Genomic DNA, 19,969 nt, shown 5'->3' on the forward strand with positions numbered 1-19,969 from the left:
AATTAAAATAAACACCCCCAACTAAAGACCAGACACTTGTTACTATCTGGGGTCTAACAATAACCAAAAACAACTAAAATTTACTGAATACCTGTTGTGTGCCACTGTTCTTAGCACATCATATTAGCTTCCTTAATCCTAACAAAAACCCCATGAAATCAGTGTAACTGCCTCCATTTCATTAAGGAGAAAAATAAAGCTCAGAGAGTTAGGAAATATGCCTGGATGTCACAGCTGGTAAGGAGCGGAACAGGCATTCAAACTCGGAGCAGTTGATTCCAAAAGCACTTCTCACTACTATGCAGTACTGCCTAAAAAAAAAACTTCCACGGCTTGCTTGCTTATATATTTTGGAACACGCGGACATGTCTCTCTGAGCAGGCCAAGAACTGCGAGGTGGCGCCTCCTCCCCAAACACGTGTGCATGTGCACTGGCTCTCAGAGCATTCCTGCAGTGCTGCTGTCCCCAGCATGGGCTCTCTTCGCCCTCTTCTGTGCCCCGTCCTATTCACCTGACCGTGTCACAGTGAGCACATGCTGCCATCGTCTGGCCGCTCCTTTGCCCCTGAGCACATGGCCACGCTGTAGCAGAGGTCTGCGACAAGTGACATACCCATTGTCCTCCTCAGGCGCCCCAGCCGCATCCCAGGGAACAGGAAGCCTACTCCACCCACAGAGCCAACTGCCCCTCCAGGTGTATACTGAGAAACGAGTTTTCAAACTCTTTGGACTGTGCCCCACAGCAGGAAACATCTCTCACTGACACAGTACACACATGTGTACCTAAAACCAAAGTTCAGTATACTTACTATTTGGCATATGCTCTGATATTTTACTTTGTATTTTCTTTCTTTTTAATCTTGGTCACAACCCAATTGATTTCATGACCGACATGTTGAAACCTGCAACTTAACAAAGACTGAACTAAAGAAATATAAACATTAATGAAACTATCTGCTTTCCCATAAATAAAAACCTTTATATTCCCATTGACTAGTCCTTAATATATATTTGCTGAACTGAGCTAAAGATACTTAACTGTTTCAATTTAAACTTAGCCGTAAATTTCAAACACACATCTCCAGCAACCTAAGTCTTTTCTCAAAGGGGGATGTCCAAGTAATAGTTTTACGTGAAAAAGTAGGTATATATTTATTTGCTAAGACAACTATTACCTCTGGGGTCAATCTCAAAAGATGTGAGAGCAGTGACCCTTGTCATTTTAAGCTCATACTGACTACTGTCCTATTACACACATAAAATACACTTTTTAAAAAATATGGAGGAGGAAGGCAGAAATCTAAAATTCTACATTTTCTCTGACTATACAGTTTCTTCTGTATATTCAGAGCAGGAAGTCTGGTCCCCAGTGTACTTTTTCCTCCTTCTGTAGCCTTACTGGTAAGAAATGGTGATCCTGGTGAGGGAAGGGAAAGTACGTGTAATAAGTTGATAGTGGAACTTCCAGAATGTCAGCTCCCAAGTGAAAGATTACAAAGGTAATGGCAAGAACAGAGCCTAGTATTTAGTAGGTGGTCAATGAAATGTCTGCTGGATAAATGAATAAGATATATGAAGTAAGTGCTCTTTAAATTTGTACTGCCAACCAGAGTATTTAAACTGCAAAGGGCTGGAAATCAAACCCAAATCTCAAAGAACTCGACCACAGATGCACAGTCAGCAGCAATGTGTGGCCCGCTGCCAAATTCAGTTTCCTTCTGTTCTATTGATGCCTCAAAATAAAAGTCACATCCTTAGGTAGAGATGATAAAGTGGATATATAACATATCTGTATAATTGGAAACAAGTTCCAAGTTCATTTATTATCTCTGCATGTGAGATGATTTGTATATCACATGAAAGGCAAGAGGAATAAACTGACAGAAATGAAGGTAAATCCATCTTTTGATCCAGTTAAGACTGCAAAGGATTATCAAAACATCCCAAGTTACACATGTTTATGAGAAAGCAAGAACAAACTTCGAGTAGAGTTCCACTACGAGTCTCCTACGGCTTTATGTAGGCAAAAGCAGAGACCTCAATGCTGGGAAAACAGCCACAATTACAAACCTCTGCGGCAGATCTCACATTTCGAGATCCTGATACACAAAGCATATTTGACTTAAAACAAGCCACAAGATACACTATTAATTATAGTAAAGTATCAGTTATTTTTAGAAAACAGAGCTACAGACAGTAACCTGAGGCAGATTTTATTGAAGGTTTTAAATCCAGATACTGTGGGCAAAATAAATTTGAAGACAGTCTTTGTTTTACCCTATTGTTTTGGAATATAAAGTGTTTCTTACATCAAAGCATCTTTTTTGTTCTTTTAATTTGCAGACCTTAAATGAATTGGTTTGTAAGAAGAAATTTTCTAGCTGGCTAAAAGATTAGACATAAGTAAGGGCCTGAATACAAAACCCATTTTACACAGAGCTACACAAAGTCCACACGGCAGTGAGTGTCATCCATCACCCGAACTTGCAAAGAGAGCAGACAGCTGCCAACTACTGATACTCTTGGGAGAGAATAAACACGAACAAAGCAACTTATTACAATAGGAGCAAAAAAAGCTTTACTTCTAAGCATAATGTCAAGAAATTATTTTAGACAGAAACAAGAAAAGTCTCCAAACTTTTATTTCACAAAGAGGCCAACCTTTTTGTGGCTTAAGACCATTATGAGTCTTCTGGCACACTTTCCCCCCTCACCTGTCTATGCTACCCCCTTTACTGACCCACTGATACAACAAGACTTATTGGGGACAGCACACAGGGCATCCGCTACCACCAGAACATCTTCTCATCTGATCCTCCCCCTCCAGGAATGCCAGGTCAAACTCCCTTGCATACCTGAAGACTTGGTCCACTCTGACAACACTTGCCAGGAGGCTGGTTCCTCCCCGGTCCGGCAGAGTCACCCATAGTGTGCAGTCCACTCCATTCATTAGAACCTTATTAACTTCCTTGGGCTTTTGTTTTTTGTGTTTGAACTTGGGAAGCCTCCTGATGCCCCCTCAGACTCAAAAATGCCATGTTATTATAGGGATACATACAATGAGATGCAGAACACCCCATGATTAGGGCATGAGCCAAATCACTGGGATCTTATACTGACTTTTCTTATTTCTTTATCTCAGTTTTGTCACAGGTAAATGGGATCCCTACTTCACAAGTCAGTGATAAAGATTAAAGTGATTTGTTACACATTAAGTGGACTGATACAATTAAAACAACAGAATCTAGCAAACAGTAAGTTCTGCACCAAGTGTAGCTATTACTAACATCACTATCACCGTCATTCCTCACAGCGCCCAGCAATGCCGTGTATATACAAGAGCTCAGAAAGTACTTTGAATGCAGAATTAATATTCAAATAACTGCTACAGGTCCTTCACTGCTGTTGGTTTCCACATCTCCAGCTCTTTTGTGTCGACCCATGACTACACAAGGTTATAAATTACGGAAACCAAATAACCTCCTACCCATTAACAGGATACTACAGTACAGTCAAGTAAACTTAGTGACTAACTGATCTACTGCAAAGATACAATATTACTTTCAAATAACATTGGCTTATATTAATTCTCAGAGGATAAGGAAACCTATTTGGGCTGCCAGGAATGGGACTGATTAAAACCTTAAGCAAGATTTCCAAAAGACTATTTATGAAAATACAATAAAAACAAAAGGCTTATATTTTAGTAATACCTTTATCAGTAACCATGCCTATCTCACATAAGCTTTGGTTCATTACTATTTGCAGATCTTACGCAGAGATGGAGTTGATAATTAAGTTCTGTCAAAGACGGTCAAACCTAACACTAGGAACTGAAATTTCCCAAGCCTAGGTCTTCCGGTTTATCGTGGTCAACAAAGGGGTGTAACAGTTCAGAGAAAACAGTTTGTCTTGTTTTCCAGTTTAATGACTGATGAGCAACACTGTGACACTGGAACACTACTGCTCATTCACGCTGCTTCCTGTCTGAACAAATCCTTACCAGAAAGGGGATGATGGGAACCCAGGAAAAAGGGGAGCTTATGAACACAGTAAGAAGTGAATTAAAAATAATAACTTTGAGTGGTAAGATTATGAGAAATTTTTATTTTTTAAGCTTTTAGTTACTACTTCTCCAAACGTTCTGAAATAATACATATATATACATATATACAGAAATTTTATGGAGAGCAACTCTAAGAGAAAGCCAACATGATCTCCATGTAGCTCTTCTCAAAATTTAGTAAAAGAAAGCTTTTACTAAAAACAAGATACTATGGAATATACAATGTTTCAACTGTCCAGAGCTTAAAGTAATGCCTAGCACATACAATGCAACCAATGTAAATATTTGTTGAATTTAGTAACACTTTTAAAATCTAATGTAATTTAATACTACAAAAAGTGTTATCAGAATACAAACTCTATTTAAATACAAATAACATGCTAAATATGCTCAGGAAAATCATGATTTCCTTATTTTTACTTCATAAACAGAAGTTTGGGTTAAACCGTATGAGTTCATAGTATCATGCATTAATTCAAGATGATGTGGCTCATAAATGAAGTCATATAGCTATGAGATTTTTTTCTTGAGGTTCACTTTTTTTTCTCAAACAATTGCCAACCTATTTTTAGAATAATCAGTTTAAGAAAAACGAAAGAAGGGCAGTTTAATTAACATGTAATCAGTTTTAGGGCGACGGAGGAAGTGTCTGCCAAAGGTTTACATCAGTGTCGGGTGCTTTTTCGGTTCACAAACTATCCATGGGTATTTTTTTATGTGAAAAACAACCCTAAATGTTTTTATCATATCAATTTTTACAAAACACCTGTGCATATTAATGTTAATCACCTGAAACGCATGTTAAATGCACGCATATTAATATGAAAATTCTTTATTGCCATTTTAAAGTGATCTAAAACGCAGGGAGAGCTTTTTAAATTTACTTTGTGGCTAAAAGCTGCGTGGTAATTGGCAGCAGCTGAAATACAATGGCACACCGACGCTGGATTTCTCTGTGCAAACTGAAGAAAATACCTTTAAGCTTTCTCAAGGAAGAAAAACATTATTATTCAGGTGCCAGCCAACACGGCTTCAGCGAGCCGGACGGAACCGAGGATCCTCACGCGGGGGATGGGGTCAGGGCCCGGCGCGACCCGGGGCGGCGCCCCCCGGCGCGGAGCGACAGCCGCCGGCTCCGGGCCCCGCGAGGGCGGCCGGGCCCAACCCCCGCCCAGGGCGGCCCGCAGCGGAGGGCCGAGCCCCGGGCCAACCGGGCCCGCGGAGACCAGGGAACGCCGGCCGCAGGCACAGCGACAGGGCCCGGCGCGGGGGCGCGTTACCTCGTCTATGCAGCTCCCTCAAGGGGAGACAGTCTCCTCCCCCGTCATAAGGCGAATAGGGATCGGAAGAGGCGTCCATGGCTGGGATTTTTAAAAATAAGAAAAAGAAAAAGAAAAGCTAGCTAACGTGCAGCCCCTGCTCCACGCCTGCCGCAGCAGGCGCGGCAGAGGCCGTACTCGACGAGGGTCAGGGCCGCGCGTCGTCCACCCGGACGCGCTCAGCCGCCAGGCGCCTCACGGCGCGTGACGTCACCGGGGGAGCCGGCGCAGCCCGGTTGCCAGTGGCTACGGCGTGGCCACGCCCAGGGGCGGGGCCGCGCGCCCAGGTCCCGCCGTGTGCGACGGTGACTCAGCTCCAAGGGGACGGACAGAACCGGTCGGACAGTTCCGAAGTGCCCACAATACAGCTTCTAGAACCGCGGCCGGCACTCCAGGAGGCCAATAGAAACATTATTTCTTTCTGATTTTAAGAAAGAGAAAGGAACAAATCATTTAATACAGAGATGTGGAGAGATAATTCTGTATGTAGACAATGCTTTTCATTTCTGATGTAGGAAAAAAGGAGCAACAGTCTAATAAGATTGTGCTTTAATAAGATAAATGCCCTGGTTTGTATACAGTAACGTCATGTGAGTCATCAGGATCGAGAACTGGAACATACCAAAGGCTTCAAGAGACTTGGTTTGAAAAGTTCGTTCCCATTTATCTAAAATGTACTGCAGACTTCTCGTGGATTTAAACATTGGTAACTGAACAGCTGGAATAGTGTTTTCTCTGATCCCCTTCAGCCTCTTTTCCTTCAAGGAACTAGCTGGTACGACATTCTAGCTTTTGAGGAGAACGAAACTTATCAACATACTAAGTTAGCTATTGTTTGTGAAACTATATAAGAAAAAGATTTACTAGGTAGGAGATTTTCCTATCTATTTTCCTACATGTTTCCTACCACACAGAGATTTTGTGCTTTAACAAAAAGGCTTTTAGTAAAATGTGTATCAAAGTATACTCCAATTGTCTCTTTGCTAGAAATTTCTATGAAATTCAAACATAACTTTTTGTTTCAAACTATCATTCCAAAAAGCCCCCTGATGCTGATTTAAAATGAGTTCACATTTTTTACAGCTGTGTCTGAGGTGATAATTTTAAACCAGGTGAATCTCCTAACACCTGTAGGCTGCAGTGCCACTAAATAAAAATGTGCTATTCATTAGAAGCAATTCCCTAAGACTCCATAGGCTTGGTAAAATTTGTTCTTCTAAGCACTGAATGAACCATCCTCTAAGGTCCATAACAATTCAAGGCATTTTATGTAAGAACTGGGGGCAATGGAAGGCGTGAGAGGACTCAGACGGCAGTAAGGAGGAAAATGCCACTGTATTTGGACTAGTGCCTTTTGGATATTTGGAGTCGTTTAATTAGGTCACAAAGTTTTTATATTTCAAAAAGTCTGAACCTCAGAAAGACAGACCCTCTTATAAAATCCAAGCTGGGATTTGGGGAAAAGAGTCCTAGGAAAGGAATATAGACTAAAATTGCTGTCACAGGGATATTCTATCTAATTCTGGGTCAGGCCATTAACATTAATGATAAAATTGTAGGTGATTTTTCTGTTTTCTGTATTTTTCTAATTTTCTCGGAAATAATGGTTTTAAACAACGAAAGCTTTGACAAAGAGCTAAGTTTACTAAATTAACAATGTAAATCTGGCCCTTTGGTATGTAAATTCTATTACAAGACAAAAAATAGACATGGTATTTAAAAGATAATTTAGCTTTTATGAAACTATTTACACTCTTCCATGCCTGTTTATAAAGTGAATGTCTACTCCATAGTCCCCGGTATTGTAGGCACTCTTGTTTTTCCTGGTTTACAGCAAGGTCATAAAGGAAAAATGAAAATGACAGCTAAATGACAATAACTAGAAAGGGAAGAATACCTTCCCTATAAAATATACTGACAATGTTGCATTAAGTAATGGTTTTACAGGATAAGTCAAATGTTTGAATTATTTTTATTTAACAGAAGTTGTGTACATGTAAATGTGTACATATAACATGTAATACATAAGTTGTGTTTTTACAGAGTTAAGTTTAGAAGACACACCAAACTCAACAACTGTTATCACTCAGGAAGGAATGAGATGAAAGGAAGTGTGGGACAGGCTAGTTCTTACTTTAAATAGCTCCTCAGAGTTTTACTTACTTAGTTTTTAGATAAATGTATTACTTTTGCAATAACTTGAAAATTTTTTAAGTTTTAAAAGTAAACAATCTCTTATGCTCTTAGGGCCTGTGGCTTCCACTTTCTCTTGAAGTAAAAGAATTACTACTCAGGCTGAAGTGTTTTCCATTTACACTTTTGAAAATTGGAAGGTGTAGCGAAAGAGGACTTTGACACAGTTTAGGTATTACCAGATTAATAAACTAAATCACAATTAGAGTGGGGCTGAGTGGAAAGAGAACAAAAGACAAATTCAAGAACTCCTGGGCACACAGATGGGGGAAGGGTACGCTGAGGATGGAACCTCTAAAGAACAGAAACACTAAAGTGGGAGCACAAAAAAGGCCTTAAAAGATTTAAAGGGGGAAGATACTTCTACTTCCTAAAGCACCCTGGACGCTAATCTCAGTTTTATGTGGGGTTCTGAATAAATCACAGCCTCTCTGAGGTGTCAGCCAGGAGGCAGAATAGATGACTATAGTATTATAACAGTATAACTGTACCTATATAGCTAAACAGACAATATGTATTATGACTATGGTATTATAACATTCAAACATCAGCCCCTTGTAATACACAGGATCCAAGAAATCTACAACATATGAAGTATTTTTTTTAAATGATGTATATAGCATTAGATCTAATTTAACCAATTCACAGGAAATACAAGAAACAGAAATGTTAACTGACAGCTCAGGAAACACAATCAGGAAAATGCAAACTAGGAAACAAATGGCCTGGTTTCTTCAACAAATAAATAGTAAGAAAAAAAGGGCAAAGGGTAAGGGGGTGTATTACAGAATTAAAGTAAAAAAAAGACTTAGAAGACATCAATTCAATGTACAGTTTTGGGGAAATATGAAATTAACAAGATACCTGATTTTAACAAATTATTTGTATTTTAGATGTAACAGTCTTTATAAGAATTATCTTTTAGAGATACATAATTACATATACATACACACATATACACACACATACATACATACAAAGAAAAAAGAGGTGCACAGTAGTTAAAATGGTAAAAATGGATTTTATTCACACTATTTCAATAGGGGAAAAGAGACTTCCATATAGAACTTGGCTCAATTCCCTATACAACAAGGAAAAGTGGGAATTTACAGCCAAGGAGCAGGGCAGGTGGGGTCAGTGGATGGAAAATTACTGAGAGGAAATATCTGGGGGAAGATGGGACTCTGGCTAAACAGACATAACAGGATTCTTGCTGAAGGCAGGACAGGGTGACCAGATATCATCTGGAAGATGGTGAAGAACTAACGAGACTGTGGGAGGCTGTGGGCAATAAGGGTGTAGGCTTCTGGCTAAACCAATTTGACAGGATTCCTGCCCAAACTGAGCAAAACAAAAATGGACACACAAGTGCAAAGATGAGACCTAGTTGTGAGGAGAATTCAGAGCCTGACTGAAGTTTGATCAAGTAGTGACTCTTTGATCAGTGTGTCTATTTATCTAAAATGATACAATGTTTCATATTTATTTTAAAATAATTAGGAAAAGGGAGTAGATATGAAACAAAAATGGCTGTGAGCTGACAATTATTTAAGCTAAATGGAGAACCAGAAGGTACACAATATACTCCCCTGTATTTCCAAATATTTTTAATTTTCTATAAAAAATTATTTTTAAAGTAATACTTAAGTAAAATCACCTGTATTAGATAAACATTAACAAAAAATATATCCTTTATTCCTCAAACTAAATACATTACTAAATAGAAGTGTCAGATTAAGTGCAGTTAACAATCCATTAAATATAGCTGCTTTACATTTACGTTTAGATATACTATATATGGCATTAAAGTTTAACTTGTGTTTTCAGTTCTCTCTAACCAAAAGAATCAGAAAAAAAAGCAAAGCTTTCTACATGGGCAATCAATTCAAGCTACAGTTAGCTGCAAAGTCATGCAGCACAAAAGAAAGAAAACGTGGGAATTTTTAATTAGAAATGACAAACCAGAAAATAAGCCAAAAAGCAGAATAGTTTTGCCACACTCATACCTCACAGATACAAGACATTTTAGCTCTGAGCATGGTTGTCTGATCACCCAAATTATGTATCATAAAATTAAAAACAAGAAGAGTTTCATAAACATTACACAGTCATCACCTTTCAAAATCAGAACCAAAATGGCCAATATTTTTAATGCCTAAGCAATTTCTTTTCAAGGAATTGTCAAATATACTAATGCATGAACACAAGCTGGTCCAAGGACTGAGTGAAAAACTATTTTAAAAGTTCTGAATTTTAGAAATATTGAAATGCAAATATACCAAATTTACATAAAGTATAAATGCACTAAAGGCTCCAATTAAAACATAAACACTACCTAACTGGATTTTAAAAATTCAATTATGTGATGGCAAGATTTTCAACTAAAACATATAGATGCAGAAAGGCTGAAAGTAAAAAAGGATTTTAAAAACTGAACATGCAAACTCTAATCTATAAAAAATTGGGGAGATATACAGATATCAAAAGAACATAAGTATGATTAGAAATAAGGAGACTCACTTCAAAATAGAAGTGGTTCTGTTCACTAGGAAGCTACAAACTAATATAGAGAAATAATTAATAGAATGACAAAGAGTATGTAAGTCTACAAATAAAGTGATATATTTTAATGGATCCCTATCAAATACTTATAAGAAACAAGCAAGGACAAAAACCAGTAAGGAAATGAAAGATTTCAACAGAAGATTAGCAACTTTACCTAATGGTAGTCAGAGAACACGGCTAACCAAAAACTTGCTATCATGTGCTATTCTAGAGCATATGTGGAACATTTACAAAAATAGACATCTTCTTGGGCCATCACGCAAGTCTCAAAAATTTCAACACATTTTTATTACATAATGTATATTCTCAGATAACAATGCAATAATGTTACAAGTCAATTTAAGACCTAATCAAAAATGTTTGAAAATTTTGAACTACATTTTTACATAACCTATAGGTCAAAATAGATATCATTGTATAAATTAGAAATGATTTTTAATTACTGATAATGATAATAAAGGCTTATGGCATGGAGACAAAAACAGTATCTGGACGGAAATTTAAAGATTTTAAATGTACTTACCTGAAAAGAGACTTAAAATTGAGCTAACCAACCATTCATTTCAAGAAGTTAAAAAAAAAAATACAGCTAAGTAAACCCTAAGAAAGTACAAGAAAATAAGATAGAAGTTAATGAACCAGAAAACACATCCATATTAGAAAAAACAAGAAAGGCAAAACTAGTTCATTGAAAAAACTAACGACTGATAGTACTATATTAATCTACATGATTAATAATAAGGAAAGGGAAGGAAGAAAGGGAGAAGAAAAAGAAATATGAGGCCACAACCAACCATTATCAGGACAAAAGAGAAGACAAAACTACAGAACCTACAGTACGATTAAAACAATTGTATACCAGTAAAATTTTTAAGTAGAAAGGGCAAATTTTGAGAAAAATACAACTTGATAAATCTATCTAAAAAGAAAAAAAATCAGAATGCTATAACCATTAAAGAAATTGAAACATAATTTAAAACCTTCCTACAGAGAAAATTCTAAGCCTAGAATTTCATTAGCAAACTCTAACAAAATTTATGGAAGAAACAATAATGCAAGCTTTATATAAACCCTTTGAGAGACTAGAAAAGGAAGGCATCATTGACTCACTTGATGAGGGAAGTATAACCCTGACACCAAAACTAATGAGAATAGTATGACAAAAGAAAACAACCTCAGTTATAAATACAGATGCAAAAAAAATACAGACACAAAACATTAGTAAACCGAAACCAGCAATTTACAAAAATAATACTGTATTAATGCATCAATGATCAAATTGTGTTTATACAAGGAAATATCTGTAAATCAACTAATGTTTATTAACAGAAAAAAGGAGATATAAATCAGATGATTGTCTCAAAAGATGGAGGGGAAACTATAAATTAAATACCCATGCATGATTTTAAATAGTATGTTCTTAAATCAATGAGGAATAAATGTGAGTCTGCTTTATCTGATAAAAGGTAGCACAGGAAGTCCTGACTAAACTTTATACCTAACCTTTGAGGTGAACACTTAGCAGTGCAACTTTAGGTTCAGAACAAGACAAAAGATACTTGCAATCACCATTTCCATTCAAGAGTTTACTAGAATTTCCCATCAGTGCAGTAAAGCTACAGGGGATTGGGTAAAGGAAAGCTACAAAGATTAGAGAGAAACAAAATTGTCATTATTTGCTAACAATATGGTTACATTTTTAAAAGACATCACAGATCATCAAAATAAGGAAGAGTTAAGCAAGGCTAATGCATTTTTAAAAATCAATATTCAAAAACTGAATTTCAAAATATACCAAAAGACAGATTAACTTTAAAATAAAAATAACATTAAATAGCAATACACTAGAAAAATACACAGGAATGAATGTAACAAAGAATGAAGGCAAAAGTCAATACTAAAGACTAAAACTTTACTGGAAAACATTAAAAAAGACCCAGATAGAGAAAAGTATACCATGTTCATGAACTGAAAGATTCAAACTCATCTATGGCTTCAATTAAACACCATAAAAAAATGCAACAGGCTTTTTAACTGACAAACTACACTAAAATGTACATGGAAATAAAATGGCCCAGGAATAATCAAGACACTCTTTAAGATAAGGTGAGAAGACTTGCTTTACCAGATACTGAGACTGTTTATAAAGTTAAAATGATTAAAGCAGGGTACTTTTGGCATAATACTAGAAAACTAAACCAACAGTACAGACAGGAAGTCTAGAAACAGACCCTCTAATATATAAGCCTTGCTATATTAGAGGTGGCACTGTAGAAAAGTGGGTAAAAACATGGTTTACTTAGTAACTAGCATTGGGACAACTGGTTATAAGGGAAAAAATTTAATACACCCTAATCCATACACATAAACGCACACAAACACAAAAATCTTCAGATGATTATAGACCAAAATGTGAAAGGCAAATAAAAATCTTACAAAATAATGTAAGAAAACACATTCATGACCTCAGGGTAGGGACGTTTTTCATAATCAAAACATAAAAAAGCATAAGCCATACAGCAAAAGATTATTACATAGGATCACATTATGATTAAGAACATTTTTTCATCATTTGTCCATTAGGAGAATGCTACAGAATGATTGTATCCCACCAAAGTTTATATGTTGAAGGCCAGTCTCCTATGTGATGGTATCTGGGGGAAAAGGGTTACTTTTTGGTGGGTGCTTAGGTAATTCATCTCTCATGAATGGGGTTAGAGTCCTCATAAAAGAGGCTTCAGAGAGCTCCCCACAGGACAAAGCAAAAAGATGGCAGACTATGAACCAGAAGCAGTACTCCCCTCACCAGACACTGACTTTGCCAGGGCCTTGATCTTAAGACTTCCCAGCTTCCAGAACTGTTAGAAATAAGCATTTGTTGTTTAAGCCACCCAGCTCTATTTTTGTTACAGCAGCCCAGACTAAGACAGAGATTAAAACACTTTCCATAGGATAAGATATTTTCAACGCATATAACGAACAAAATGCTTGTATATAGAAAATAAAGAACTTTCATGTATCTATATGATAGACACACACGTCAACAGGAAAATGAGCAAATGACTTTAATAAGTACTTTAAAAATTTGTTCAAACAGTTCATTAGCATTAAAAGCTGCTCCCCAACTTCAAGCTCTACTACAAAGCCACAGTAATCAAGACAATTTGATACTGGCACAAGAACAGAGCCACAGACCAGTGGAACAGAATATTCGAGACTCCAAACATTAACCCAAACACATATGGTCAATTAATATACGATAAAGGAGCCACGGATATACAATGGGGAAATGACAGTCTCTTCAACAGATGGTGCTGGCAAAACTGGACAGCTACATGTAAGAGAATGAAACTCTATCACTGTCTAACCCCATACATAAAAGTAAATTCGAAATGGATCAAAGACCTGAATGTAAGTCATGAAACCATAACACTCTTAGAAAAAAACATAGGCAAAAATCTCTTAGACAGAAACATGAGCGACTTCTTTATGAACATATCTCCCCAGGCAAGGGAAACAAAAGCAAAAATGAACAAGTGGGACTATATTAAGCTGAAAAGCTTCTGTACAGCAAAGGACACCATCAATAGAACAAAAAGGTATCCTACAGTATGGGAGAATATATTCACAAATGACAGATCCGATAAAGGGCTGACATTCAAAATATATAAAGAGCTCACGCACCTCAACAAACAAAAAGCAAATAATCCAATTAAAAAATGGGCAGAGGAGCTTAACAGACAGTTCTCTAAAGAAGAAATTCAGATGGCCAACAGACACGTGAAAAGATGCTTCACATCGCTAATCATCAGAGAAATGCAAATTAAAACCACAATGGGATATCACCTCACACCAGTAAGGATTGCCACCATCCAAAAGACAAACAACAAGAAATGTTGGCGAGGTTGTGGAGAAAGGGGAACCCTCCTACACTGCTGGTGAGAATGTAAATTAGTTCAACCATTGTAGAAAGCAGTATGGAGGTTCCTCAAAATGCTCACAATAGAGATACCATTTGACCCAGGAATTCCACTTCTAGGAATTTACCCTAAGAATGCAGCAGCCCAGTTTGAAAAAGACAGATGCACCCCTATGTTTATTGCAGCACTATTTACCATAGCCAAGAAATGGAAGCAACCTAAGTGTCCATCAGTAGATGAATGTATAAAGAAGATGTGGTACATATACACAATGGAATATTATTCAGCCATAAGAAGAAAACAAATCCTACCATTTGCAACAACATGGATGGAGCGAGAGGGTATTATGGTCAGTGAAATAAGCCAGGCGGAGAAAGACAAGTACCAAATGATTTCACTCATATGTGGAGTATAAGAACAAAGGAAAACTGAAGGAACAAAACAGCAGCAGAATCACAGAACCCAAGAATGGACTAACGGTTACCAAAGAGAAAGAGACTGAGGAGGATGGGTGGGAAGGGAGGGATAAGGGCAGACAAAAAGAAAGCGGGCATTATGATTAGCATGTGTAATGTGGCGGGGGGGGGGCACGGGGAGGGCTGTACAACACAAGAGAACACGAGTAGGGACTCGACAGCATCTTACTACGCTGATGGACAGTGACTGTAATGGGGTTTGTCAGGGGGACTTGGTGAAGGGACTTGAATGTTCAAGTAACTGTAGATTAATGATACCAAAAATAAATAAAAATAAAAAATAAAAAAGTAAATGTGAAATCTCAAAAAAAAAAAAGAATGTATACCTAACAAGGTATTGTAGGGAATAGAAAGGGAGAAAAAAGAACAGCTGTGACGAATGGAAAACAAACAGAAATATAGTAGATTTGAACCCAAATATATCAATGATTACATTAAATGTAAATGGATTACACATCAATGTAAGATCAATGGGAAAAACAAAACTCACATACATGCTGGGCTCTGGCAGAAGGATAGAGAACTAGTTCAGTGTAACAGAGCAGAGGGCCACAAACAGACCCAGAGAAGTACACCCACTTGATGTTGATGCCATGCGGGCTGGAGAAGGGAGGCTTTTCAATAAATGGTACTGGGTCAGCTTGTTATCCTCATGGGAAAAAAGTGAAAGTGTACCCTTAACTCCCATCACATAGAAAAATTAGTTGCTTTATAAATCTAATTAATCAATAAGTTGAATTTATAAATTTGAATGTGAAAGAGACAAAAAAATAAAACTTTTTGGAGAAAACAATATTTTCATAACCTGAGGAATGGTAAGATACCTTAAACACAACACAAAAGGCACAAAGAATAAAGGAAAAGACTGACTGGATTTCATTTGAATTGATGACATCTTTTGATGAAGATTACATTGAGAATGAAAAGACATACCACCAAGTGAGAAAAGATATTTGCAATACATATACCTGACAGAGGACTCATAAACAGAATGGAGGAAGAACTCATAAAACAGGCAAAAAGACTCAACAGGCACTTCAAAGGAGGCAATCGATAAAGCCAATAAACATACAAAAAAAAGCATTCAATCTCATAAGCCATCAGACAACTATAAATTAAAGCCAGAATGTAAGGAATGTAAGACTACTGTACCCACACTAAAATAGCCAAAAATTTAAAAACTGTTATTATGAAGTATTGGTGAAGATATGGAGCAACCAGAACTCTCACTGGTAGAATACCGCTGGTAGGCTGTACATTCTACAACCACCTTGAAACTATCCTTGACAGTATCTGGTGGCACTGAGATCCATGTACCCTGTCATCTAAGAACTCCATGCCGAAGTATAAATCCCACAGAACTGTGCACACAGTGTGCACTAAAATACATGTACATGAACATGCACAGCAGCATTAATAGCCAAAATCTGAAAGAAAAAAGATAAATATCCAACAACAATGTACGATGGATAAAATAAACTGCAGCATATTTACATAATGGGATAGTATGTAGCAACGAAAATACATTAAATGTTGCTATTTTCAACATAGATGAATCTCAAAATATAAGGAGGTGACACCAGACACAAGAGTACACAGTTGACCCTTGAACAACATGAATTTGAATTGCATGGGTCCACTTATACATGGATTTTTTTTCAATAAATATATTGGAAAATTTTTCGCAGATTTGCAACTATTTGAAAAACATTTTCTTTTCTCTGGCTTACTATACTGTAAGAATACAGTATATGACACGTACAAAATACATGTTAATCAACTGTTTATGTTTCGGAAAGGTTTCCAGTCAACAGCAGGCTATCAGTAGTTAAGTTTCTGGAGTCAAAAGCTATAGGCAGATTTTCGACTACATGGAGGTTGGCGTCCCTAACCCCCACACTGTTCAAGGTTCAGCTGTATATGGTATAACTCCATTTATATAAAGTTTAAATACTTGCAAAACTAATCTGTGGTGATAGAAATCAAAATAATAGTTACCTCTGATCTGGAAGGGGAAGAAGGAAGGATTCTGGGGGAACTAGTCATGTTTTATTCCCTGATTGAGTAGTTACAGGAGTGTGTTCATTTTGTAGAAATTCGCCAGTTTCCACACTTAAGATTTGATGATTGTTGCAATGGCTAATTTTATGTGCCAACTTGCCTGGGCTAAGGGATACTCAGAGAACTGGGAAAACGTGATTCCTGTGTGTTTGCGAAGGTCCTTCCAGAAGAGATTAACATCGACGTGGTAGACTGAAAAAAGAAGGTGCCCTTACCAGTCCAAGGGCTTTCATTCAATCAGCTAAGGATCTGAATAGAACAAAATGGCAGAGAAAGGTGAATCTCTCTCTGCTTGAACTGAGATGTCTATTTCCTGACCTTGGACATCAGTGCTCCTGGATCTGAGGCCTTGAGACTGAGACTGGGGCCTATGCCACCAGCTCCCTACGTTTCAGGCCTTCGGACTTGGACCGCCACTACACCACCAGCTTTCCTGGGCCTCCGATTTGCAGCTGACAGATTGTGAGCCTTCTCAGCCTCCGCACTCATGTACGCTAGCCCCTCATTACTGATCTCCTTCTACATATCCGTGTACCTACACACCTCCTACTAGTTCTGTCTTGCTGAGAACTCCAGTCACTTGTATGCTCTCTGATCATGCATTTGTACATTTTAAAGTTTCCTTTGGAGCAGTGAAAGTGGGAACTAGACGGAAGTGGTGGCTGCATGACACTGCGTCTATGCGAAATGACTGAATCACACACTTCTGTGAAGGAAAAAGTGACCACAAACTCGACCTTAGTAAATCAATGTATAAACGCATTAGTACATATTCATGGCTACAAATTATTAAGAATTGTAACGCCAAACTTACCAACTGCTGTGTCACCATCTAACAGATTGTCATCCTCAGAAGTCTGAAAGTCCATGATGACACCTGCTCCATCTAAGAGTTCCTCATCACTGCTCGCACTTGTTATACTATTGTAGCTGTTTCTACAGTACCCTCTACGGAACAGTTGCTCAGACTCCATTTAGCTGTCTGATGACCTGAAGAAAGGGGGAAAACGGTTTTAGCATTTACCAACATATAATAAAATTCACTTAGTTTAACATGACAAAAGGAAACATCTGATCTCCATATTTAAAAAAAAATACTAAGTTCATCCACTGTAACAATAGCTAACTCTATGATGTTTACTCTTTTGGGATGACTTAGTAATTCTATTTTCACTATACAGCTGTAAAAAAGAATATATTTCTTCAGGGAATGGTATTAAACAGTATCTAATATCAGTTAAGTTGAAAAAAGTGCAGAGAAGCATTAATAGTATACTGCAATGCATGTGCAGGGATTTTTTTCCTCAAAAAAATGGGGACGGAGAAGAGGAAGAAGTACAGAATATAATTACTTATGTATTTACAGCCTATCTCTGGAGGGATTTTAAGAGAAAGTTGCTCCCAAGGAAAAGGAACAATATGACTGAAGTACCAGATCTGAAAGGGAGACTCTGTCCCTTTTGAATATTTTATCAGATGCAAATGCTAAATAATTCTTAAATACTGTAATTTTTAAAAGTTTAATATTAATTTTGTTCTTTCATCATTTTAAAATTTAAATCTTCAGAGTCCATGACCAAATATCAGCCTTAGAAAATATAAAAGTAACAATTTTTTTTCAAAGCAGATGCCACCTAAGTTTATATTTTCATTGTTCTTACTCCCTGTATTTTAAAAACAGTATTACTCCTAAGTAATTTGATTTTTTTAATACATCAACCTACTTGCTCAGCATCAAAATTAGGGTTCAACATAGGTGTGGTGGACATGAGCAACAGACTTGAAAGGTTCCTGTGAGGGACTTGAAAGCTGTAGTCCTGAGAGCAGTCAAACCAGTAAGTCTTGTAAAACAAGACCTGTTAGATTTAAGTACATACAGAAAACAAAAGATGGATGTAACTAAGTATACTCCAATTCTAGCGCTGGATTCTAATACTGAAGACTTAAGAGTGTTTTAAGACAATTTACCACTTGTCACTGAAAAATTTTCTTTCTGTACACAGGAAAAAAATCTATAATAATTAAAGTTATTTGTAAAGCTTTCATTCTTCAGAAAAGTAAAATATTATTGATAACTATTTTTAACAGATTTTGATATAAAATTCCTAAATTAAAGACCCTTGTAGAGAAGGTGCAGTTTTGAGAGCTCCTTGAGAGCCTGTCTTTATTCTCAGCACATGGTATAGTGACTGGTACGTGATACATGGATAGTTAAGTGTCCAAATGCCACACTGTCAAATTATTCAGTTAATTCAGTTAATGAGGTATAAAAGAGAAATGTATTCAGTTTTTAATAAACAAATCCTCTCTGAAGCAGTATTAATCTGGTCTTGGGAGAATAACCGAAAACTAATACAAAGATTTGCTGCTTTGCAACTTCATTAATGTTTGATGACTACCTCTACGGAAGCCAGCTTAATATACTGAGATCTGATTTTAGCATGTACTAATCAGAGCAACAGCTTTGTATTTAAAGTAAATGTTAAAACAAAACAGTATGAAAATACTGTTCATGTTAAGAACTTTGTGGTGTCCACAGAGGCAATGAAATTAAGTACTGTGACTCTTGAGTAAATAACCAAAAAGGCTTTTTAAAAAATGAGCATTAACAGATCAAGAATCATTTTTATAATGACATATCAAAGCATGTATGTTAAGATTTTGCAAAGAACACGGACATCCTATTCTTCACTTCTTCACATGATGATACACTAGAAGAGCTTAAATACATGTGATAATACACATTAATGAACATTAGCTAGACTAAACTGAGAAATCTCACAAAAATAATTAAAACTTTCTGTGTTCTGGGATATCAACCAGCAAGTTCCTCCATTTTATATCTATCTAAAAGTCCCTCAAAAAACGTAAGTGGTAATTCACAACTGTTTCAAAATGTTCTAAAGACTTGATTTCACTACCACCTCTGAGCCATGGAGACTCCACACCTTTCTTTATGCCCAGAGCAACCAACTCTACTGCAAACGTTTAATAAACTCAGCTCTGCATGGGCCACTATTTCTATAAATTCAATTAACTTAAAAAGAAAAAGTGAAAACTCCTCTTTTACTAACCCAGAAACCTATAGCGCTATACTGTCTGTTCAACAGTCACTAGCCTTGAAACTATGGCTAGTCCAAACTGAGATGTGCTGTAAAATGAAATACCGACTGCATTTCTAAGACTTAATACAAAAAAAGAACACCAATTATTTCACAATTAATTTATATTGATCCCATGTTGAAATAATACTTTAGATGTATATTAGGTTAAATAAAATATATTGTTAAAATTAATCTCACCAATTTTCTTTTTACCTTTCAATGTGGCTGCTAAGAAATTTTAAATTACATTTATGGCTCATATCGC

At 36.8% G+C, this 19,969-nt stretch overlaps 1 protein-coding gene across 7 annotated transcripts in view; it reads right to left on the reverse strand.

The window, feature by feature from the left end:
- Window positions 1-19,969, reverse strand: part of CLCN3 (chloride voltage-gated channel 3) — a 67,406-nt gene that overhangs the window by 43,357 nt on the left and 4,080 nt on the right. For 6 of the 7 annotated variants that reach the window (XR_005056144.2, XM_036998831.2, XM_017642877.3 and 3 more), the window contains exon 2: window positions 17,415-17,590. Coding sequence is in view for 6 of the 7 variants with exons in the window: in XM_036998831.2 (XP_036854726.1) it covers window positions 17,415-17,574 (160 nt within the window). In the remaining variant the exon portion in view is untranslated. Of the gene's footprint in view, window positions 1-5,346; window positions 5,709-17,414; window positions 17,591-19,969 lie in introns of those variants that run through there. The other variant, XM_017642878.3, reaches the window with a different exon arrangement.

Source organism: Manis javanica, chromosome 3 (assembly GCF_040802235.1).
Source record: "Manis javanica isolate MJ-LG chromosome 3, MJ_LKY, whole genome shotgun sequence".
Lineage (NCBI taxonomy): Eukaryota > Metazoa > Chordata > Mammalia > Pholidota > Manidae > Manis > Manis javanica.